At 51.0% G+C, this 24,473-nt stretch overlaps 1 protein-coding gene and 1 long non-coding RNA gene across 3 annotated transcripts in view; one reads left to right on the top strand and one right to left on the bottom strand.

The window, feature by feature from the left end:
• The first annotated feature begins 206 nt into the window (after window positions 1-206).
• Window positions 207-21,965, top strand: MREG (melanoregulin). 2 transcript variants are annotated; one of them, XM_054069975.1, is made up of 5 exons: window positions 207-502; window positions 8,437-8,596; window positions 17,764-17,854; window positions 19,786-19,949; window positions 20,369-21,961. In XM_054069975.1, exons 1-5 carry the CDS (start codon window positions 417-419, stop codon window positions 20,501-20,503), a joined length of 636 nt encoding a protein of 211 aa, XP_053925950.1. In that variant the 5' UTR covers window positions 207-416; the 3' UTR covers window positions 20,504-21,961. The 2 variants fall into 2 exon arrangements, with proteins under 2 accessions (XP_053925950.1, XP_053925948.1); XM_054069973.1 differs by lacking the exon at window positions 207-502 and adding an exon at window positions 2,583-2,782 and having other exon boundaries at window positions 20,369-21,965.
• The window catches only part of LOC128852509 (uncharacterized), a 62,852-nt gene continuing 46,981 nt past the window's right edge, over window positions 8,603-24,473 (bottom strand). The window contains exon 3 of the long non-coding RNA XR_008450384.1: window positions 8,603-11,594. This is a non-coding gene — a long non-coding RNA (uncharacterized LOC128852509). The remainder of the gene's footprint in view (window positions 11,595-24,473) is intronic.

Raw genomic sequence — 24,473 nt, 5'->3', positions numbered from 1 at the left:
GGAGGAGGAGGATGCAGCAAAGAGCAGGATGGGGCAGGGGGGAGCAGGGAGGACGGAGGAGGGAGGATGCAGGAGGGAGTAGGATTGTACAGAAGGGTGCAGGAGGGAGCAGAGAGGCGCGGGAGGGAGCAGGAGGATGCAGTAAAGCGCAGGACAGGGCAGGAGGGTGCACGGGGGGAGCAGGAGGATGCACGGGGGGAGCAGGAGGGTGCAGCACAGAGCAGGACGGGGCAGGAGGGTGCACGGGGGGAGCAGGAGGGTGCAGCACGGAGCCGGCTGGCTCAGGAGGGCGCCCGCAGCGCTCAGCCCAGAGCGGGGTCTGCAGCCCCGGGGCAGCCCCGCCGGCCGGGGGAGGAGCTGGGGGCGGCCCCGGGGGCGGCGCTGGGGCCGGGCTGTGCCGGGCCGGGGCTCAGCCGATGGCGCTGGGGCCGTGGCTGCGCTCGCTGTGCGGCTGCTGCTGCGGCGGAGAGGCGGCGGCGCCCGAGAAGGAGCCTCTGCTCAGGTGAGAGCCCTCGGGGGGACGGGATGGAGCCCCCACACCCCGCGGGGCGAGGGATGCTCCCGCCCGAGAGGGACCCGCATCCCCCTGCACGGCACCTCCCGGCTCCACCGCCCTGCCCTGCCATCTGCTAGCCCTCTCCTGCGACCTGGCAGCCCTTTCTTGCAATCTGCTAGCCCTCTCCTGTAACCTGGCAGCCCTTTCTTGCAATCTGCTAGCCCTCTCCTGCGACCTGGCAGCCCTTTCTTGCAATCTGCTAGCCCTCTCCTGCAACCTGGCAGCCCTTTCTTGCAATCTGCTAGCCCTCTCCTGCAATCCGACAGCCCTTTCTTGCAATCTGCTAGCCCTTTCTTGCCATCCGACAGCCCTTTCTTGCAATCTACTAGCCCTTTCTTGCAATCCGACAGCCCTTTCTTGCAATCTGCTAGCCCTCTCCTGCAACCTGGCAGCCCTTTCTTGCAATCTGCTAGCCCTCTCCTGCGACCTGGCAGCCCTTTCTTGCAATCTGCTAGCCCTCTCCTGCAATCCGACAGCCCTTTCTTGCAATCTGCTGGCCCTTTCTTGCAATCCGACAGCCCTTTCTTGCAATCTGCTAGCCCTCTCCTGCAATCTGACGGCCTTTTCTTGCCATCTGACGGCCCTTTCTTGCAATCTGCTAGCCATTTCTTGCAAGCTGCTAGCCCTTTCCTGCAATCTGGCAGCCCCTTCCCACAGGAAAAGCCCTTTTTTCCCCCTTTTCACCCAAACCAGCCTGCAGTGGTTCCAGACCTGCTGCTCTCCATGGGAGGTTGTCCATCCCCTACAAGAGCCGGACGAGGCTCCTCGTCTCCCTGTTCTCAATTCCCTTTCCCCACATTCCGCTTTCCCATCGGGATTGGGTACCTTCTCGGTGCCATGGGGTTTTTTTTATGGTTGAGTTTCATCAAGCAAACCAAGAGCGGCATCTCCAGTGATTCCCATGCCTCCTTCGCCTTCGGAATGTTCGGCTTTTGTCTTTCCACAGTGGGATTTCAATAGAGGAGGCTGAGATGCTGAACAAAAAGGGGGTCCCGCCTGGCGGAGTCCCTGTGTCCCACACAGCGGGTTGGGTCCTGCCTGCAAGCGGGGATGCCCAAGTCCCCGCATCCCTATCTGGTGGGTCCCATCCTGCTGTCGGTGCGGTGCAGAGCTCTGCTCCTGGGCCAGGGATGCTGGAAAGGAAATGCCACAGCATGGCTGGAGGTGGATTTACATGAAAACAACGGGCGTGCTGATGTCTAGAGAGCAGATTTTTCTCTCCTGCTGCCTTGTGTGTGGAGCCATGAGGTTGGGGTTCTTGTAGAAAGGATGAAGCCATGAGCTGTGGAGAACAGCCGTGAGCTGCGCAAGCACACAGGGAGGTTTTGCATAGAATCATGGAATGGTTTGGGTGGAAAGGGACCTCAAAGCCCACCCCGTTCCACCCCCTGCCATGGGCAGGGACACCTCCCACTGGATCAGGTTGCTCCAAGCCCCATCCAACCTGGCCTTTAACACCTCCAGGGATGGGGCAGCCACCACTGCTCTGGGAACCTGGGCCAGGGCTTCAGACCCACATCACAAAGAATTTCTTCCTAATGTCTAATCTAAATCTTCCCTCTTCCAATTCAAAGCCATTCCCTCTCATCCTGGCACTCCAGGCTCTGGGCAACCTGGGCCAGGATCTCCACACCCTCCCAGGAAAACATTTCTTCCTAAGATCGCATCTCAATCTCCTCTCTTTCAGCTTCAAACCATTCCGCTATGTCCTATCCCTGCACTCCCTGATCCAGAGCCCCTCCCCAGCTCCCCTGGCACCCCTTTCAGCACTGGAAGCTGCTCTAAGGTCTCCCTGGAGCCTTCTCTTCTCCAGGCTGAACAACTCCAGCTCTCTCAGCCTGGCCTCGTAGGGTAGGTGGTCTCTTTGCGTGTTGTAGAACATCTACTCCCTGGGTTTGCAGCACCTCTCCCTCCTTTCCCAGCTGCCAGACGGGGTCGTGGCTGCTGCCGGAGCCCACAGTGGGTGCCCCAGCGCCGAGTCGGGGCAGGGACCGCGCTTCCCTGTGTCATTGAGAGGACAGAGGCATTCAGGAATCATAGAATGGTTTGGATTGGAAGGGATCTCAAAGCCCATCCAGTTCCAACCCCTTGCCATGGGCAGGGACACCTCCCACTGGATCAGGCTGCCCGACGCCCCATCCAACCTGGCCTTGAACACTTAGAAGAGGAGGAGGAGAGTAATGAAGGAGGGTGGGATGCACACAGCGTGGCCTACATAGGTATCAGGTAATAGCAGAGCCGACAACAGGGCTTGAAATGTCCTGATTTCAGGCTGTTAAAGCAGTTACCTAAATAATAACCAGATAATCCCGAGCATGGGGCATCCAGCTCAGGAAATGGGCTTTAAGCTAACGAGAGCTGAGTGCGTGTGTGCTGCCTTGCCTGCCTCGGTGTCTCTCCGTCGCCGGACACCTTTCTTTAGTAACACGCCTTCCGCTGGCGATCCAATTAATGCCGGCTGTAAGTCGGAAAGCTTGTATAAATGCTGGGCATTCCAAAGGCACCTGCTCTCGCACAAGCTTGGCGGCATAATTAATTTAACAGCCTAATCGTTGGCTCGTCCCTCTTCGGGAGGCTTTGGAGTTTTCTTTCAAAGTAGGGATCTTGCAAGAGCACACCTGCTGCATTTTTGTATGGTGTTTTTATATTATTAATATTATATTGTACCCTTATATTGCATTTTTACGTCTTACGAGGAGCGGCTGAGGGACGTGGGGTTGTTTAGCCTGGTGAAAAGGAGGCTGACGGGAGACCTTATCGCTCTCTACAACTCTCTTAAAAGGAGGTTGCAGCGAGGTGGGTGCTGGTCTTATCTCCCAAGCAACAAGTGATTGGAAGAGAGGAAAAGGCTTCAAGTTGTGCCAGGGGAGGTTTAGATTGGATATTAGGAAAAATTTCTTTACTGAAAGAGTGGTGAAGCACTGGAATAGGGATGGTGGAGACTCCTTCCCTGCAGGTGTTCAAAAACCGTGTAGATGAGGGGCTTTGAGACATGGGTTAGTTGGCACGGTGGTACTGGGCTGATGGTTGGACTGGATGATCTTAGAGGTCTTTTCCAACCTTAAGGATTCTATGATCCCAGTCTTGTTTACCATGAATGACTTGCTTGGGATATCAGATCTTTCAGCTGACTTCTGGATTTTGAGAGTTGGTGTTACTGCTGAAATGTTGACTTCATGACTTTTCACCTTATTTTTCCCCAAGCAGAGTGGCTGTGGCCTCATAAATCCACTGTATCAAAGAACAGAGCAGTGAGGAGGAGGTAATATGTGCATAATTAGGTGCGTATATTACCTGAGCGTATACAAGAAAGGGGTTGCAACCCGTGATGAGAGCAGCGGGAGCAGCCAGTGCTGTGCGTGGAGGTGGGAACGAAGCGCAGATGTAGGCACAACGCTAATGCAGGGCTGGGAAAAGATATCTTGGCCAAAGCCAGGGAGCCAGGCTGCCGCAGCAAAGCATCCAGGCTGCCTGGCAGTCTTCCCATGCGGGAAGGTGGAGTCTGGCTCAGATGGGGTCCTCAGGATGCAAATAAACCCAGAATTTGGGCTCCGAATCCCAAAATGAGTTTGATCTGGGCTTGAAGTCCCCTGTAGCAGAAATTTGTTGATGAAGCATTAGCGCTCACCATTTTCTGGATAAAGCCAAGAGTGTGAAACGGTCTGAGTCCTCACTGGTCCCACGGAGACTCCTGTAAACTGCAAAGCAGGCTGCCGTACACGTCGTCCTTTTTTTCCTCCTTCTTCATTTTAAACGTTGCTTGGAAGTCCAGCACGCTCTGGGGGTGCTTGCTGTTGGCAGAGCTCTCCGTGCTTGTATGGATTTGCTGGCTCCTGGGCACGGCCCACATCCCTTGCAGGCTGCCGGGTGCTCCGTGCTGCGCTTTGGAAATAGAGGTGGGTTGGGAAGCACCTTGTAAGCTCTGAGGGAGTGGCTTGGCAAAGCTAAGGCGTGTTTGTGTTGTTGCCCAATACTGGTTTTGAAAGGAAGTCAGATGTTAAGTCAGACAGTCTATCTAGACTTCTAGTTTGTCTATCTAGACTTCTGTAAAGCCTTTGACCCGGTCCTCCACAACGTCCTTCTCTCTAAATTGGAGAGATATGGATTTGATGGGTGGACAGTATAGTGGATAAGAAACTGGTTGGGTGGTTGTATTCAAAGAGTAGTGGTCAATGGCTCCAAGTCCAGAGGAAGATCCGTGATGAGTGGTGTCCCTCAGAGGTCCGTACTGGGACCGGTGCTGTTCAATGTCTTTATCAATGATGCTGACAGCGAGATTGAGTGCACCCTCAGCAAATTTGCAGATGACACCAAGCTGAGCGGTGTAGGTGCCACACCAGAAGGACAGGATGTCATCCAGAGGGACCTGGACAGGCTTTAGAAGTGGGGCTGCGTGAACCTCATGAGGTTGAACAAGGCCAAGTGTAAGGTCCTGCACCTGGGTCGGGGCAATCCCTGTTTTCAATGCACGATGGGAGATGATGTGATTGAGAGCAGCCCTGAGGAGAAGGACTTGGGGATGCTGGGGGATGAGAAGCTCGACATGAGCCGGCCACGTGCGCTCGCAGCCCAGAAAGCCAACTGTATGCTGGGCTGCATCAAAAGAAGCGTGGCCAGCAGGGATTCTGCCCCTCTCTATTCCTCACTTGTGAGACCTCATCTGGAATACTGTGTCCATTTCTGGAATCCTCAATGTAAGAAGGAGATGGGGTTGTTGGATCGGGTCCAGAGGAGGGCTACAAAGATGATCGGAGGGCTGGAGCACCTTCCATATGAGAACAGGCTGAGAGAGTTGGGGTTGTTCAGCCTGGAGAGGAGAAGGCTCAGAGGAGGTCTTATAATGACCTTCCAGTACCTGAAGGGGCCCTACAAGAAAGCTGGAGAGGGACTGTTCATAAAGACTTGTGGCGATAGGACGAGGGGCCAATGGGTATAAACTGGAGAGGGGCAGATATAGACTGGACATTAGGAAGAATTTTTTCACCATGAGAGTGGTGAGACACTGGCGCAGGTTGTGAAGGGTAGCTGTGGCTGCCCCATCCCTGGAGGTGTCCAAGGCCAGGTTGGATGGGCCTTGGGCAGCCTGATCCGGTGGGATGTCCCTGTCCATGGCAGGGGGGTTGGAACTGGATGATCTTTAAGGTCCCTTCCCACCCTAACGATTCTGATTCTATGTTAAGGGTACTGATAAGTCCCTGAGTGGGAAGAAGCCCGGCAAAGGCAGGATGGAACCAAACTCATGCTGGTAGCACGGCTGGCTCCTGAGTGATCCCTTCCAGGCTGGGATCCTGGCTGCTCCACATCAGAAAAATGTTTGGGGCGAACCCATGCTGGCTCCGGTGCAGGAACGGCTGAGTTACGCAATCCACACCCTCCAAGTTACATTCGTTTCCTCATCTTTAATGAGAGATTGCAAGAGATTATCTTTTCCCTTATTACCTGTTGCTCAGGTTTTTGGTTTGTTGAAAGTCTAATGAACTTCCTGCAGGAATGCTGATGTGGATGGTTTTTCTCTATTTTATCTGGAGCTCCTCTTAGCATCTTTTTAATGGCTTGACATCATGGCTAAAGCGCCCACAGTGTTATCTGAGGTTTTGCTGGATGGGTTCCTTGCGAAAGGAATGGGATTTGGGTTGCAAATAGCATAAAGAATGAGCTGTTTGAACAAGAACCAACCGGAGTTGCCACAGGATGGCTGATGAGACTGTTGGGTAAGGCCAAAAATAATTCTCCGTTTGTATTCTGCTCAAGTCTCTGGACACTTTGATTAGAAACGTTATGGAAATCCTCTCCTAAAAGTTCTGGTAACTCAATGCATGTCGCAATAGCAACATAGAATCTTAGATTCATAAAGCCCTAAAACACAGAACTGTCACCGGTGCAGAGAAAAGCTGCTCGCTTTGGCAGGGACAGCTTTCCCAGGAAATGATGCTCTGTTTTGCTGACCACTAAGCAAATAAAGCCCGAAGCTCACAAGCAGGTGCAGACGTTTCCATCCCCCTAACAAAGACAATAGAATCACTACGTTGGAAGAGACTTTTGAGATCATCGAGCCCAACCATTCCTGTCCACTACTAAATCATATCCCTTAGCACCTCATCTACCTGTCTTTTTAACACCTCCAGGGATGGGGACATAGAATCATAGAATCACTAGGTTGGAAAAGACCTTTGAGATCATCAAGATGAGGCTAAATATCCTTTCTGTGCCTTAGCACAGGTCCCCGTGCAGCTCAGTACCTCTCATGTAGGAGCTGCTGGGGTGGTGGCACCTGTGGGGATTGCCTGCTTGCTGCTGGGGAGAAAATAGAGCTGCAGGGTCCCACAGAAACATGGTTGTTGATGTGGGACCTCTGGAGAGCATCCAGTCCAACCCTTGCTTAAGCAGGGTCAACCAGAACCAGTTGCCCAGGACTGTGTCCAGTTGGATTTTCAGTGTCTCCAAGGATGGAGACTCCATAACCTCTCTGGGCAACCTGTACCAGTGTTCACCCACCTTTCTAATGATTAAACAGAATTTCCTGTATTTCATTGTCCCCCCCTTTTATGGGGCACCACTCCAAAGAGTCCCAAGAGTTCCGTGTCCTTTGCTCCTTCCCATCAGGTACTTATATACATGGATAAGATCCTCCTGAAGCATCTCGTCCGTGGGCTAACGAGTCCCAGCTCCCTCAGCAGAGGTGGCACGTGTTTTGCCCAAAATAAAACCGTGCCCAATGGCACTGCCTTTGAAGAGAAGATGGGTAGAAGCTGCTGGTTTGGCCAAGAGGCAAAGGAGAGGCTTTGCACGCAGCCACGTCCTTACCCACACGAAATCTCCCTGGGGCAGATCATGCTGCCGGGATCCTGGCATGGCCTCAGGGTTAGCCGAGCAGAGAAAATACCCTCCAGAACCACCGGGATTTTGGAGTCTTAGTTAATTAGAACTGTTCCCATGTTAAGCTCGGAAAGGCTGAGGGGGTTTGCACAGGGGTTTGGAAAGGGAAGAAGTGATGGGGAGTGGGGCAGGGAGCTGCAGGAGTGACGGGGAGAAGCCGTCTTTCATTCTTGGATGCTCACAGTTCCTTCATCCCAGCTGCCTAAATGATACTGGGTGTTTTCAGCAAATTGATGTGTCTGATGTCATACTCCCATCTGGAGTGTTGTGTCCAGTTCTGTAATCCCCAATAGAAGAAGGATATGGAACTGTTGGAACAGGACCAGAGGGGGCCACGAAGATGATCCGACGGCTGGAGCATCTCTGCTATGAGAACAGGCTGAGGGAGTTTGGGTTGTTCACCTGGAGAAGAGAAGGCTCTGGGGAGGCCTTGGAGCAGCTTCCAGTGCTGAAAGGGGCTCCAGAAAAGCTGGGGAGGGGCTTTTTCCAAGGGACTGGAGTGATAGGATGAGGGGGAATGGCTTTGAATTGGAAGGGGGAAGATTTAGATTAGACATTAGGAAGAAATTCTTCATGATGAGGGTCTGAGGCCCTGGCCCAGGTTGCCCAGAGCAGTGGTGGCTGCCCCATCCCTGGAGGTCTTCAGGGCCAGGTTGGGTGGGGCTCTGAGTAGCCTGATCCAGTGGGAAGTGTCCCTGCCCATGGCAGGGGGTTGAAACTGTGTGGGCTTTAAGGTCTCTTCCATCCCAAACCACTCTAGGATTCTATGCCTTTGAGTTCATGGCAGCACTGCCTGGTTTGAACCCTGGCTTGCATAGTCAGGACGTTTGCTGAGGTAGAAAGCTGTGCCTTCCTATTCCCCGCTCCTCCTCCTTTCTCCCAGGCAGCACGTTGGGCTGCGAGAGGGGATGCCACAGAAATGGGTACTTTACCCTGGGAAGGCAAACGGAGGCAGCGTGATGCTGCCATAGCTAATGCTGCTGCGCCTCTCGCCCTCTCTGCAGCAACAACAACCCCTACGCCTCCTTCGGAGCCACGCTGGCGCGGGATGAGGAGCAGAACCTGTGGAGCACCCCACACGACGTGACCCATACGGAGGCAGACGATGACCGGGTGCTGTACAACATGATTGTGGTCAGGAACCAGCTGGACAAGGACTCGGAGGTAAGGTGGTGCCATTCCTTGCACACGGTTTTGCCACGGACTAAAGCTCAGCGCTTTCCACTGGATGCTTTGGCAGTGCTTTTATTTAGGTACCCATTGAGCCCCTCTAAAGACCCCAAAGTCCTCTAGTGTGGCTCACATAGGCTTCAGGTTCTCCTATCTGCTCCATCACACTCCAGCTTTTATCCTGGATCTGATATGGATGCACCTGTGGCCATCTCACCCCTGGGAAGCTTGGGGACATCTCGGTTGGCTGAGCCAGGAGAACCACCCTGAGCTGCGATGATGCGATGACCTTAATGATTCTACGAGTTTAGGACAAACACCTCCGCCACCGCTACCTGCGGATGTGTACTGGGAGCACTGGGATCCCCAGCTCCATTTCCTACCTTCACAGGCTGCTTGTTTTTGTCCGCTGTTCCCCTGATTCGGCCTTTCCATGGTGGGATTGGCATCAGCCCTTCCTGCAGCGGTGTTCGTCCGGCAGTGGCAGCGCCTGGAGCTGAACTGCAGCTCCAGTGACGCGTCAAGTTAAATACTCCTCTGCTGGGTTATACAGCAATTATCGAGCAGCAGAGAACTGGCACAGCTCTTAGCACGGAAGGGAAGCATCATCCCTGTTACATAAAGGCTGTTTTTCAGCCCTGATTTCCTTCGCTAGAGCACGTCGGCGCAAAGGAGATTTCACTGGCCTGATTAGGAGCAGGCTGCAGCAAACAGCGACACATTTTTCCCCTCTCTGATTGCTTTTAAGACTTCAATCTGCGGGAAGGAGACTTCACATTTAATTTCAACTTGATCCCACTTCACCGGAGAGACCACAGGACTGTAACTCTTCGTTACACACACAGTGTCCTTAAACCAAAAGCCAGCTCAGCTTTCACGAGAAGCTTTAAACACCAGAGGTGCAGCGAGATCAAAATGACAATTTTTAATGCAATCCCTGTATAGGATCGACCAGAATCCTCATTTAATTGGGTTTGTTGCTTTTTTTGGTGGGGATTGAGTTAATCATGGTGTTTACAAGAGGTGGTTTTGTAACCGTGTTTTCGTGGCTGCAGGTAACCTTTACAGCTATCGCAGCTCTAATTGAAGATGTCCTCTTCCGTCTCCACTACTGCTTTCTCTCCCTTGCAATTGCTTGTCTTAGAGAGCTCCATCCAGCCCAAATTGGCTGAAGGAAACGAGGACAACTCCGTTCAGGAGGTTGTGCTGGTTCTGAGCTGTTGCAGAGCTGGGTGTACTTCAGGGCAGCGCTGAAGCTCCTCAGCTCAGCCCACGCCCGGTGGAGCAGCCTTGTAGCTCCATCCAGGGCTTGTGCCGAGGCAGCTCCTGAAAGCTGTTATTGTTTATAAAACAGTATCATAAGTGGATGCGCTGCTAAAAAGACGGCTCCCTGGGCAAGGGAGGGTTGTGTGTCAGCCTTGCTGAGGCTGCAGAGAGCATCGGCTATGGGTGGGCAGGAGGGCGTTCCTGTGCCTGCTTGCCCTAAACTCGTAGAATCTCTAAGGTTGGAAAAGACCTCTAAGTTCATCCAGTCCAACCGCCAGCACAACCCCACCGTGCCGAATAAACCATGTCACAAAGTGCCACGGCTACACGTTTTTTGAACCCCTCCAGGGATGGGGACTCCACCACTGCCCTGGGCAGCCTCTATCAATGCTTCAGCACTCTGTCAGGAAAGGTATTTTTCCTTATATCCAGTCTAACCCTCCCCTGGTGCAACTTGAGGCCGTTTCCTCTCATCCTATCACTTGGGAGAAGAGACCAGCACCCACCTCGCTACGACTTCCTTTCAGTGAGCTGTAGAGAGCAAGGAGGTCTCCCCCTCCTCTTCTCCAGGCTAAACAATCCCTGTTCCCTCAGCCACTCCTCATAACACGTGTTCTCCAGTCCCTGACTCTCTGCTTTCTCCCTGCCATCCGTGTCCCACAGGGTTTTTAGTGGCTCTGAGCGGTCGCCGTGCCTGCCAGGGAAAAAGGGAAGCACAAAGAGCACGGGGCTTCCTCTCCACAGTGGGTGTAAGATCACAGACCCTGGTTTTTTTTTCCTTTTATGCATTGCAATGAATAAAAAAAAGCCTGAGTTCAACATCAGGCTGACTTTGGAGGAAGCCAACACACGATACGCTTGATTGAATGATGGCACAGTGCCTGTTGCAGCTACAGATTGCTAACCTCTCTGTTTTACAGCGGGGAAACTGAGGCACGAATACTTAATCTCAGCAAGCTGCTGCTGTTTCTTTGGGGGCAGATCAGGGAAGGACTTGGCTGGCAAAGCCAACATTCCTGCATACAGCCCCAGGTGCCAAATTCTCTCCGTACTCCAGCGAGCATTTTAAAACTAGGACAGATTGTGGTGCCCCCCCACCCCCGCCTAATGAGGCTTTAGCCCTGGGAGAGAGGGAAAAAAAAGTCTAATTGCAAACCAGCACTGGGCTGCAAAAGCCATAATCTGCTTTGGGAGCTGCTCGACTCCCAAAGTCCCTGGGGAGAGCGTGGGGATGCTGTAGGACGGCGTGGAGGAACGGTTTCTTGTTGGTGCATTGCACAAGTGTTACAAACCCACAGGTCTTGCTTAAAATTGGACTGAAAGGAGAACTAGTCCCTGTATTTCTCCTCCTTTGTTTAACAAAGAAATTCTGTACTTACTGTATGCCATTCCCTACCTTTATCTTTGAGTTTTCCCAGCACAGGTCTTTGGAAGGATCCCAAGAGCAGGTCGCTCTACATCACGTGATTTATCTGCATGGCTTCAAACCAGTATGGTGTTTTTTTCACTCTGGCTAATCCACTTCTGCCTTTCTGTGTGTTTTCTGCATTTTAAAACGGTTGTTCATGTAGTGACGAGGTGCTGCGAGCCAGGACAGGAGAAGCGGTAAGCCGGGATGCAGTGGTGACATGGGATGCAGTGGTGACATGGGATGCAGTGCTGGAGATCAGCAGGTGTGGTCCACGATGTCTCTCTTCTGGCCTGGGCACCTCTGTGTCGTGGATCTCTGTAAATCAATAAAACAAACTGTGTATGCAAAGGGCCTGGAGCTCCACCACTCTGTAGCTCAGTCATAGAATCACAGAATCACCAGGTTGGAAAAGACCTCTTGGATCATTGAGTCCAACCATTCCTATCAGCCACTAAACCATGTCCCTGAGCACCTCATCTACCCATCTTTTAAACACCTCCAGGGATGGGGACTCCACCACCTCCCTGGGCAGCCTCTGCCACTGCCCGATCACCCTTTCTGTGAAAAAAAGCACTTGTCAAAGCTTTTGAAGGCTGGGGTCAATGTTTCCAAAATGGAAAAAAAAATGGGTTTTTCCTCTTCCTGCCCTACAGCATTGTGGAATCTGTTGTGGTGTAAAGTAGAACCCCAAATCTGGAGGTGAAATGAGGATCTCCAGGAAAACAGGATGCTGTATAAGATGCTGCATGGATACAGGCCACGTCACTCTTCCAGGATCTACCCTGCTAGTGAAGAGAAAAGCGTTTCCTGGGCAAGGGGGACTAATTTGGCTCTGGCAAACCTCCAGCGTGAACAGCAAGAGCTGGGCTTATTTGGCTTATGTGCATGGTGCAGCAGATGCCCAATTCCATGAGGACCAGTTTGTGGTGGCCCTAGTGCCTCAGTGTCCTCCGGTGGGGTTCGTGAAGTTCCCCAGCCGTGGGCAGTGCGTCTGAGATGTTGCACCAGGACTGGCTTCAGACAAGGAGCCGGGGTTAAGGTTTAGGTTGGTTTTTGCGCTAGGGCCAAGGCAAAACCACTGTCCTTAGGGCTTGTTGTAAATGTAGCGTTTCTTCCTTTATTTTGGCTTGCTTCCTTGGGGAAGGTGGGATCATAAACCTCACTAGGAAGGGTGATCTGCATCTCTGCAGAGGCCCGGCTAGCAGAGCTGGGCTCAACAGGGTCCTCCTGGCAAAGCCCACTAACAAGCCAATAGGACCTATTTTTCTGCTCCTTCCTGCTCTCCAATGGGATTATTCTTCTTTAAACACACTACAGAGAAGGTCACTGTTGTTCCACGCAGCTGCTGGGCTACAGAGAGGTGATGGGATTTGCCCAGGGTTGGGAATCTCAGAACTGATCCACTTCATACCTATGAGAAACCATTTATGAACTCCTTCGTGCCTCTCTTAAAACCGAATGCAATTTAAGCTTGTCCTAAGCTGAGGTGTTGGTCAACGGCTCAATGTGTGAGCATGGGTCTAGAGTTTGGATTTGCTCCACTGCTCCCAGTGGGGTCAGAGTAGGAGCATCCCAGGATGTGGTGGAGTGCCTGGACTGGTATTTTGGTCTTTCCCTGATCTGATTTAACCTCCTTTCTGAAATAACTCTTGAACAGAATGGTGACACTAATTGCTTTCAAGGGAATAAAGGAGCAGGCTTTGGTGGAGGATTGCTTGGGCAACATGAGGAAAGCTGCCTGCTAATTAGGAAATTTCCTTACGGGCAGGGCTGAGGAGTTGGACAGTGCTTCCTTGTTCTCTTGGCACATTTTTCCCCAAAGCTCCTGGTTAGGTACCCATCTGGCTTCTATTTCATGCCCAGCATCTCCTCACTTCCATTTGGCATTTGCAGATTGCGTATATCACACCAGGCAATCTGGGAAGTTTTCCAGGTGAATATTTGGAGGGCTGAGTGCTCAGAGGAGAAAGCCGGTGGGTTTTCTCTGCTGCTCCCAGGGTATCCTTGACTCATCCACAAGGGGTTTTCTCCAGCCCCACTGGTATGTATCGTGCCCTGGTGTATAGGTTTAATAGGTCCTAGGGTGCATCCAGCATGGCATTGCCGGTGGGATTGTCCCACCTTGAGCACTGGGTGCAGTTTTGAGTGCCAGAGTATAAGAAGGATCTGAAGCTGCTGGAGAGTGTCCAGAGGAGGGCACAAAGCTGGTGAAGGGTCTAGAGGGGCAGCTGTGTGAGGAGCAGCTAAAGTCTCTTGGTCGGTTCAGCCTGGAGAAGAGGAGACTGAGAGGAGATGTCATCACAGTTCATGGCTTCCTCACAAGGGGAGGAGGAGGAGCAGGTGCTGAGCTCTTCTCTCTGGTGACCAATGACAGGACCAGAGGGAATGGCAGGAGATGCACCAGGGGAAGGTTAGGCTGGACTTTAGGAAAAGGCTCTTTCCCCAGAGGGTGGTGGAGCACTGGAACAGCTCCCAGGGAAGCAGTCACAGTGCCAAGCCTGACAATATTCCAGAAGCAGTTGGCCAACGCCCTCATGCATGAATGTTGGAGTTGTCCTGTGCAGGGATAGGAGTTGGACTCGGTGGTCCTTATGGGTCCCTTTCAACTCAGGTCATTCTGTGATTCTATGATTCTATGAAAAGGGCACAACTGACTGCAAAAAAACCCACACAGGAACTGCAAACCTGGTTTGGTTTCCTGTGGTTAGTTCGAATTTTAGCAAAAGGGTATTTTTCTTAAAGGACTGATATTTGAATATCTCACTGTGATGTCCCAGACCTGTAGAAACCAAGGGGTCTGGGGAACTACAGCAGGAGACTGGCTTTCCCCAGTACTGAGAAGTCTCCTCACTGCTCCAGAAGTGACATCTAACTTTGCAAGAGACAGGATGGGAAACGGAGGCGCAGAGAAGATGCAAAATGAAGTTTGGGAGAGAGCTGCTTATTCTGCACCTGCGCGTGGGCTCAGACACCTTGCTGGAAGAGACTTGAGGAAGGAGCCAATGTGGGATGTGGTGCAGAGGGCAGCCTGCTCGGGCCGCTGGGTGCCAACCCCGTCACATCTTGGTGACTCACGGAATGTGCATGGAGAACTCCCTCCCCAGTCTGATGTTGCCCATTCCTATGTGGAGACACCGGGAGGACCAGCTTTGCTGTTTCTCTGCTGTGCAGTTTAAGGACATGCTTTTCATGGTAATTTTGGGGATGGAAAGATGCTCTTAACTTTATTTCCCTCATTAAAGCAACACAGAGGAAAAACTTCCTACCGTCAGCGTTTAAGATGTCTCTGCCACAAGGAATCACTTGGGGAAAACTCAGTACTTTCTGAGGCTGGTGGAGAACGGGGCGTGAGTCCCATCGAGAGCTCAGCCCGTCCTCACCCGGATAATCTCTGTTTTTTCTCTGGCACCTCCGTGCAGCATCTCCTCACAGCTTTCTCTACAGAAATAGAAATACATCGAGCTCCATGCTCAGGCAAAAGAAATTCCATTACAACAAGAGGTCCTGCCCCCAAGGCACCGCTTTTAAGCATCATTTTCTGTACCAAAGCCACTCCTTTGAATAATCCTCAAATTCTTCACCAGTAGAACACCGTTAGAAGTCCTCTGGTACTAAATATGCTCCGTGTTCGCTTCCGTGAGGCGACTCAGTAACTGTGAACACAAGAAAGCCATAACCTAGATTCCCGTAGAACGAAAATAGACAAGGGAAAACCACACTGCTGTTAATCCAGAGAAAAGCAGGAGCAGCTTCCCTGCCTGCTAAGCACTGCTTGCTAGTTAACTTAGCGAGGAGACTGGTTAACTACCACAGGGGGTGAATCCCCACAGCCCTGAAAGCTGCCGTCCTGTGCCAGCAAGCCACGTTCCAGGGAAAGGAGCATCTTTCCCACTCTCCTGGCTTGCTAATTCGGGAGCGTGAAGCACACAGGGAATCACAGAGGCTGTGTTGATCGATTGTGTGCATTAAAGCTCTTGTTTACCTCTGCGGGAGGGCAGGGACACGCAGCTGATTTCCCCACCGGTGTGCCCAAGCTGCTTTGCTCTCCTTTCCGTTGATGCCGGGGGGTCACAAGCTGGCAGAGATGTTTCCAAGGATCCCTGCCAGCGGCAAGCAAGGCATGGAATCCCTAGATTGGAAAAGACCTTTGAGATCATCGAGTCCAACCATACCTGTCCACTACTAAACCGTATCCCTAAGCACTTCATCTACCCGTGCATTGCACAGCCTTTATTTTCATTTTTAAAACTTTCCCGTTTGCAATAAACTTCCCACAAAGCTTAAATACAATCAATTTCTTGTTCATTGAGCTCAGTCCCCAGCTATGCCCCAGCGCCACGAGAGAGGAGAGGCTTGTCCCTGCCTCCTTGCTCTAGCAAAGGGCTGAAGAGGTGTTTTGATGCCTTCTGCGGGCACCCGGGTGCCCTCCTGTGCCAACAGTAAAGCTCTTTTTGAGTACCGCTATAAGTCAAGAGAGAAAAGAGAGCTCTGATAGGCAAAGCTTGTCACGAGTAGCAACACAGAGCTAAAAACGACGGGGATTTTGCTCTCCGGGAGCGATACGGAGCGGTTGCAGGCAGAGCTGCGCTTCCCCTGCTCTCTTGACCTGAACTCACCGCTGTCTTAACCCTGCCGGCTGCTTCTTCCAAAGCGTAATCTCCCAAGGGTTCCTGCAGTCATCGCTGAACAACAAGGCAACAGGCTCGTTGTTTAATTCTCTGCAGCCGCAGCGTGTCAGGAAAAAAACCACTAAGACATCTATGCTATTTATCAGCTCTTGAATGCACCGGGTATCAGAAAAACAAGGGGATTTCTAAGGCACAGCCGCCCTTCGTGGGTATTCTTTCACCCCGCTGGACCCAGCGTGCCATGTAGGAAAATCCCAGTGAGACGGCGCAGGGTAACAGCGTTTATTCTGGAAGATTCCATCTGTGTGATCTGTTGCTGAGAAATGAGATTAATTAAGGTTGTTACTGCAGGGAAATTATCTGAGCGATGCCGTGACCTGCTGCGTGGATGCTTCTGTTAATGCATCCTTTTCAGCGTGGGCATTGATTGAGCTCGGCTAGGAATTTCTTGCAGAATACATGGATTTCCACAGGGATGTGTACTAGTACAGATGTGTTTAGTTGTGCTGGTATAACTTGAATAAACAACCTCAAAACCTGCCCCTTTAGACAGTCTCCTGTTATGCGGATAGAAAGTTTGAGGTCAAGAGCAAGGCTTTAAGCTGTATGGTTCAACGAGGCATTCACTGCATCAACCAGCTGTCACCAAGAATAGTTATCATCGAATCATGGAATGGTTTGGGTCGGAAGGGACCTCAAAGATCATCCAGTTCCAACCCCCTGCCATAGGAAGGGACACCTCCCACTGGACCAGGCTGCTTAAAGCCCCATCCAACCTGGCCTTGAACACCTCCAGGGATGGGGCAGCCACCACTTTGCTGGGCAACCTGGGCCAGGGCCTCCCCATCTTCAGCGTGAAGGATTTCTTCTAACGGTTCCATATCCATATCATGTTAAATGACTCTGACTCAGGCCTCAAACGTCTACGTGCATCCCTCTTTCTACCATTTAAAAAAGGGTACCCCAGCCTCTAAAAAAGTTCTATTTTTTCTTGTTTTCCAGTGCTTTTGAAACTCTGCCCACTCCTCTTAAATGCCAAAGGGCTGAGCAGTTTGGGGAATGACCCAGAGAGCAGTAACTTTATTTCAGAGTCTTATGTTTCCCATGGGCTTTCATCAGCCCTAAGAAAATGTGCCGTGGCAGTTCAACTGCAAGGATTTGAGAACCAGGTGTTGCAATAGTTTATAGAAGGTATTTATTAATATGTGGCAATGCTTTCTCAAGCTGTTAAAGGCCAAGTAAGGTATTAACATGACCTCCGGTTTTGGTACTAGCAGGGGTGTCAAGATTTGGGGTAAAGGGATTTGGATTGACGTCCTCCAAATGCACTCCATTTGGAAGTTCTTGTTGTTCTCCAGCATAGGGCAGCGTTATAATTTCCAGCACAGAGATGCAATTACATTGCCCCATCCCTGGAGGTGTTCAAGACCAGGCTGGATGGGGCTTCCATCAGCCTGATCCGGTGGGAGGTGTCCCTGCTTGTGGCAGGGGGTTGGAACTGAATGAGCTTTGAGGTTCCTTCCAACTCAAAACATTCTATGATACATCCTCTCTCGGACTGAGGAGATCACTTTGGTCATCGGCGACACCTAAGTTAAATTCTCTGATCCCATTTCCAGGTAATAGGAAGCCCGTTTAGAACGTGCAGAGGAGATAGAGGGATGCTGTACCAAATATCGAGCTAAAATATTCTGTGTTGCTCAGCGTAATTTTTTTCCAGGGGCAACAGCAGCCTGGCCATCAACCTTTATACCAACCTGGTGGTGCCAACACCAGTTCAACTCCGGCTCCGTTTCTAAAAGCTGAAATTCCCTACATGCAAATGACTGAGTATCTTTTATCCTTTTGTTTTGCAGGAATGGCAAAAGCTCAACTATGATATTTATACCTTACGGCAGACCCGAAAAGAAGTGAGAAACAGGTGGAAACACATTTTGGAGGATTTAGGTAAGCTAGAGGACAAAAGGATGCCATTTCGGTGGTACCGAGTGAGAGATCCCATGATGGCTGAGGATGGGAATGGCTCCACAAAATCAAGCTGGTAGAGGAGAAAGGGAGGAAAATAAAAGCAGATTGCTCAGCAATACCATCAGGTAGCCCAGATGGCAACTGAGAGCCTACAGGAAGCTCCCCAGAGCTCAGGCACAGCTGGGAGGAGATGGGGCCACTGTGTTGGCAGGCACATCAAAAAGCCCATGAACCAGCAGAGTAGCCTTTCAAGCCCATAATCGCCCACACAGTCATATCTATTTGAAGCTTCCATGTGGAAACTTAGCAGGGATACCTGTGAACCCACCCAGTTTTTTTTTTTTCCTAAACAAGATTAGCAGGGAGAAATGAATATTCCTTTAGATTTGGAACAGATACATCTGTTTTCCTCCCTTAGCCGGTGCCAGCTGATCAGAGTTAAACCACCCACCTTCTTTGCTCCTAGGTGAGTTTGAAATATCCTTTCACCAGATTCAATTGCTCAACAGTGGCCCTCCCACTCCTGATACTTCCTAGCCTGCAAACAAGGAGCTGCACCCACCAGTCCTGTGTGCTCAGCTGCTTTGGAGAAGACAGCAGTGGGTGTGACTTGGGTTTCCCAACTGCATTGCATGCACCACGTGAAGCTCGGGCCAAGGAGATGTGCCGTGCAGACACATCAGCTTGGTGACCTGTGTCGTGCTCCAGAGACAGTTGGCAGCTGAAAAGAGGAGGATGTGCGAGTCAAACGCACTTGTTGGGCTGTTCAGGAATATTATTAGCTTCACACTGAGGGTGGGGAGGCCCAGGTTGCCCAGGGGGGTGGTGGCTGCCCATCCCTGGAGGTGTTCAAGGCCAGGTTGGATGGGGCTATGAGCAGCCTGATCCAGTGGGAGGTGTCCCTGCCCATGGAAGGGAGTTGGAATTATACGATCTTTAAGGTGTCTTCCAACTCAAACTATTCTATGATTCTATGATTATCACTGGGAGCCAAAGAGATGGGTATCTCAGCCACTCCTGCCCTACCTGCCATTCTGGCACCTGGATGGGAGGAACATTATAAATTCATAACTAGATATCAGCGTTCATCTCCACCCGGGTGCTCAGACCAAACACAGGAGCGATCACTTGACATCCTTACATCTGTTACTGCATGTTGACAAAAGCTCTCCCACATCTCCCTCACGTCCGCAATGGCTCCGGAACTGTTTTGCAAAGGTTGGGAAAGCTCAAGACAAGGGATCATGTGGCCATGTGCAACCAGATGTGAAACCTTCTATCTTCTGTTATCTAGACCTGTGCTTTAATCATAAGACAACCTCTTTTTTCTCATAAGTGTTTACAGGTGAGACGCATCACCACCACTTCCTTGGAAGCTGACCAAAGAGTTAATGGTAGCAACTACATTTTAAGATCCCTGTATTGATTCTCCTCTCCCTTTCCTTCCCTGGATGCCCTTCCTTTAAGAGATGCTGAGTGCTACAAGAACAATTACCCCGGGGAATCCACTACTGACGCAGGTTTTTTTATCACTGTTACCTCCCAAAACCAGATTGGAGTGATCGCTGTGGGGCTCAGGAAGCCCCACCAGCCCTGAAAGCTCTGGTGGCATCACAGAAACATGCAAAAGCTGGATCAAAACACCCATGGTGTGGGTGTTCATATGCCTTCTCTGGAAAACCAACTTTCTCTGAATGTCTCCATGAGGTTTTTCCCCACCAGCAAGCTCGTACCTGCCCCAAGCGCTGACACAGAACCTGCCTGGGGCAAACGCTAGTTTGTTTTGGCAAGTAGAGAATGCGGCAGCTCAAGATGGAGAGGGAATGAGGAACCTTCAAAAAGCCTAGAGGGATGAACGATGGCCCTTGCTTGCATGTTTGAGTTGTTTCTGTAACACATCTCTTTCCCAGGTTTCCAGAAGGAAGCGGACTCCCTCTTGTCAGTGACAAAACTCAGCATCATCAGTGACTCTCAGAACATGGGCAAAGCCCGGGACATCTTATTAAAGCTCTCCGAAGAGACAAACATCTTCCCGACCAGCTGGGAGCTTTCTGAGCGCTACCTCTTCGTGGTGGTGAGTAGCTCTGAGCATCCCTCCCTTCCCACCACCCCCCATCTCCGTTGGTGAGGTTCAAATGAAGGGAAGCAGGTAGCTGAACTGGAGCCAGGATACTCAACTACATGGTGGCATCTGGGGTGTCTCCATCAGGTGTTGCTCTTGTAGGTTAGCTGTTCGGCTTCCTTGGAAATATCAGTGCTGTAGCACCATAAATTTGTCCCCCTTACTTCTTTTAAACCTGTGCAACAGGGTGCTCTTGCAGCCTGTTAACAAAGTGGGAAAAGATTAAACCTAAGACCTTGCTTGACCTGGGAACACCTTGCATGACCTGGGAACACCTTGCATGACCTGGGAGCAGGTGGGGAGGGAGAACCCTGACCAGGCAGCTGCTCAAAGCAGCCTGTAGTGACCGTAAAACCCTCTTGCTTTGGCAGGATCGGCTCATAGCTCTGGATGCTGCCGATGAGTTCTTCAAGGTGGCCAGCATGGTGTATCCAAAGAGACCCAGCGGGGAAAGAGTGGACGATAGCCAGAAGGTCCCACAGTGCATCTCTGTTGTGGTGCCCTGAGGAACGTGCCTCGCTGGTGCGAGATGGGCAGCGGATTTCTTTCCTGGGACCAGGCTCCTCTGCTGACAGGTTAACACACGTAGCGCCACTCTTGTTTTCCTGCAGAGAAGCAAGAGGGCCGGCAGGAGCGGAGCAAGGAGGTCAGTGAGCTGTGCCCACCAGGACGGCATGGAAGGGCAGATGCTGGCCCCCAAGGTCTTCTCAAGCAGAAGGGAGCAAGAACTGCCATAGCATAGTCCCGGTGGGAGACCGCTAGCGAGTAGTGTATGCGATAGGCACCGGGGTGGAATTTGCTACGCAAGGCGTTGCTACCGGTAGCTGCAAAAGCTGAGATGCCTCTAGTTACAAGCACTGCGAGGAGATGCGCATTTTCACCTTCTGCTGGTACCTGCCGTTGCCCCTCCTCCTTCGATCCTCCTATGCCGGGAGGACCAACAAGGAAGGAAAAATACCTCAGTTGTCTACAACTCCGTGGCGTTTCTCTGGGCACTGGTCCTCTTCTTCATCCCCAGCCCACGGCAGCTCCACCGGGCAAGTCCGAGGGGATTCATCAAGGAGACAGGAGCTGTGTGTAGCTGGGAGAAGGGTTAATGCCGGGCGGCAAAGCCTTGGAGCAGTGGTGCAGTTGGGTGCTGTGTCCTCTGCCATTAGTGGTTTGGAGGTGTTTATGTCAGGGACACGCAGCCCAACGTCTCAAAAGAAGGTAGATTTCAGGAAGGTGACGAGGTCAGACCTGCTCATGATGCAGCTCCTGTGATTGCCTCAGACTGGTTGCCCAACATCTTAATTCGTTTCTGAAAGTTTTAGTCTTAACTGAAGAAAAAAAGCACTATAAAGCTGCATGTCAATATATGCCATCCCTGCTGTTAATGAAGACTTTTAATGAACATCCTTTATATTTTGGGGGTTTTGTCTGATAACGAGCAATAATTTTAAACCACTGGATTTGATCATTGAACAACAAGTGGAACTTCTTCACTGGTTAACATGTGTGCTGCTAATTGGCCGGTTGAAAATACTGGTTACACAGGACCTCCCAAAATAGCACAACAGAGCTTTTATTTGTTTATACCTACAGAGTTTGAAATATATATATATATTTATGAATTGTTTCTGTTTGTGAATCTTCCTGGGAAACATTTTTGTCAGCTCAGGACATCAGTGAGAACTGTATTTAATAAACAAAACGCATTACAGAACCAACCTTTACTCTCTGTAACCCTGTTGGGGTAACAATATTTATCTTGACTGCTGATAGCAAAAGGGTTGGGATATTTGTAGAGCATGGTCTCCATACGCTCACAATTGCCCGTTGACTTGCTCGAGTAGGGTCATTTGCCAACCCAAGACCAAAGTCTTCGTAGGCGATGGGGACTGAATTTCATGTCAGTGGATTTGGAGTTAAGTGCCCATTTCCTATTGATTTTTTTTTGTCATTGTTGCAGAAGTTCGGCTGCACTTTGGAAACCCTCCCATGTTTTTATAGAAAATAAACTTCAATGCATAGCAGCTCCAGGGTTTGAGTTGAACAAACTCTTGCAGAACAGAGAGATCCGGCGGTCCCCAGGCACCCCGTGCCAAAGTACACGACACCACCCAAAAGTCAGCCCTTGACATGTTATCACTTCATAGTACTATGTGTTATGTAAAGCCACCTGATGAGTTTCTAAGAAGAGAGCTTGTTAGCTACGGTGCTGCTTGTTTGGGCCATTAAGGTTGCCACGAAGCCTTTGCAGAACCACTCCTTGCTGTGAAACCGGTTCTGATGTCAACAAAGTGCAATTTGTTGTAACCGAATAAGACAGAAACTGCCTAAGAGAGATGATAATTAAGATCTCTGAATGAGTTTAACTATCAAAGCGAGGCCCTGTGCAGGGGAGGCGCCGAGTTCCTGAGCACAACCACAGGGCAGAGCAGGAATTGACAGCACAGAATTGTAGAATAGAATCATGCAATGGGTTGGGTTGGGTTGGAACGGAGCTAAAAGCCCATCCAGTTCCGCCCCCTGCCATGGGCAGGGACACTTCCCACTGCACCAGGCTGCTCAAAGCCCCATCCAACCTGGTCTTGGACACCTCCAGAGATGGGGAAGCCACAGCTTTTCTGGGCAACCTGGGTCAGGGCCTCCCCAACCTCACAGGAAAAATCATCTATTCCTAAGATCTCATCTCGATTTCCCTTCTTTCAGCTTAAAAACATTCGCCCTTGTCCTATCCCTGCACTCCCTGATCCAGAGCCCCTCCCCAGCTTTCCCAGAGCCCCTTTCAGTACTGGAAGCTGCTCTGAGGTCTCTCCCAGAGCCTTTTCTTCTCCAGGCTGAACAACCCTAACTTTCTCAGTCTGTCCTCATAGCAGAGGTGCTCCAGCCCTCAGATCATCTCCGTGGCCTCCTCTGGACCTGCTCTAACAGATCTATGTCCTTCCTGTGCTGAGGACTCCAGAACTGAACAGCAGCATCAGATCAGAACCACTCACTTCAGCAGGGAGGAGTAACCAAGCGTAGGACTTATGCGTCAGATTATGTACTGATCATAACACGAATAGAAAAAGAGCCGTCAGTCCTGGCACTCAGAGAAAACTGGCCCTTGGGTGACCTGCAAACATCACAAACCAGGCTTTGGCTAAGTCTAAGGAACGTCTAAATCTCTGCAACTTGAGAAGTTACAGAAACCAACAGAAATAGATTGCATGGAGATCCAAGCTCAAGTTCGTCATTCTCTTCATCTCAGTAGGAAACACCCTGTCTTTCACACACTTGAGGCAGAAGACCGCTAAACTGAATTTCAGTTAGCAAAATGTAGAGAGTAATTTGCCTTTCCTAATTTGCATAGAAATTACCAGGGAGACGCACATTTTTAGCTTCTGTTTTGCTCAGAGTTGGGCTTCCCCTGCTGATGGGAGAAGGAAACACAGCTCGGTTTGTCTCCAGGCAAACCTTTGGCTGTGTCTCAGGGTCAGCAGTAAAGGACCCTCAGCCCTGAGCCCAGAGAAGGCACACACTCACCATAAAGATCGGGTGCTGCCCAGTTGTCTATTGTCACTGGCCTGCTAGAGGTGTTTCGAAGACGTATTTAGGCTCTAATTACCCATGTCTATAGAGCAGATATGGTGGGACTATCTTGGTTAAGGGCAAAAACAAAGACAGGGAAAGAGGCACAAGAAAACATCTCCCTGTGAAATGCATTCCAGACTTTGGTGAGTTAAAATCCCTGGTACTGGCAAAGAAAAGGCTCCTAGGCAGTATTTGCATTTTGGGTCTCAAATAGAGACTGGGAGACTACACGGAGGAGATGTTCAGGTGGTAAGAACAAGTCACGTGCACGCAGCTGAGCATCCCACCCTGGAGCTGTTCCAGCACAGCCTGTCTCATAGGTGTCTGGGTGGGCAGGGTGTCCCACCAGATAGATCAGGGCACCTCAGGAGGAGCAAAATCCTCTCCACTGAGAAAAATGGAATAAAGATTTCATAAAACATACAGCACCCAAATCACAGGTTCCTCGGTGATGCTGCATCACCAGCCCGGTCCTGGCTGGGGGGAATTCATCCCCCAACAAGAGCGATGACCATCTTCACTAGAATCAGGTTTGGATTTCTCTTGTTTGATGGCCCATCCAGATCACTAGCTGTCATGTAGATAGCCTTGAGCCTCTCTCGTGACCTGTATCACACCTGGATGATTGCACAGATGTCTTTGACATCCTCCAGGTCTCACGCGCCACTAGATACCTGCGTGAAGGGAGCCAAATCCTGCCTGCACCCAGCAAAGCCTGCCAGCACCCACCCTGGAAGTGGTGGCTGTAAGAGAGCTCAGCAAACACCAGATGCCACTGTTCCCTTAGCCATGCTGCAGCGCGCTGAGGGAAATCGCATTTATGATTCAGAGGAAACTCATCCACCCTTTCCTTGCATGCATCAAGTCTCTCAAGGCTGCAAGCATTGGCTTTCCGTTAAAAGCAGGGTTTTAGATGTT

This window comes from Cuculus canorus, chromosome 6 (assembly GCF_017976375.1).
Source record: "Cuculus canorus isolate bCucCan1 chromosome 6, bCucCan1.pri, whole genome shotgun sequence".
NCBI classification, from domain to species: domain Eukaryota; kingdom Metazoa; phylum Chordata; class Aves; order Cuculiformes; family Cuculidae; genus Cuculus; species Cuculus canorus.
The sequence above is the reverse complement of the archived record's forward strand: the minus strand, read 5'-3'. Positions and strand labels throughout refer to the sequence as shown.

What these genes read in the sequence shown, in the direction of transcription:
- MREG (XM_054069973.1), top strand. Translation starts at nt 2,598, where the DNA reads ATGGTTTGGATTGGAAGGGATCTCAAAGCCCATCCAGTTCCAACCCCT. An exon ending in GTGGCCTACATAGGTATCAG is followed by an intron (nt 2,783 to 8,436) that starts GTAATAGCAGAG and finishes CCCTCTCTGCAG; the next exon opens with CAACAACAACCCCTACGCCT. An exon ending in ACACATTTTGGAGGATTTAG is followed by an intron (nt 17,855 to 19,785) that starts GTAAGCTAGAGG and finishes TCTCTTTCCCAG; the next exon opens with GTTTCCAGAAGGAAGCGGAC.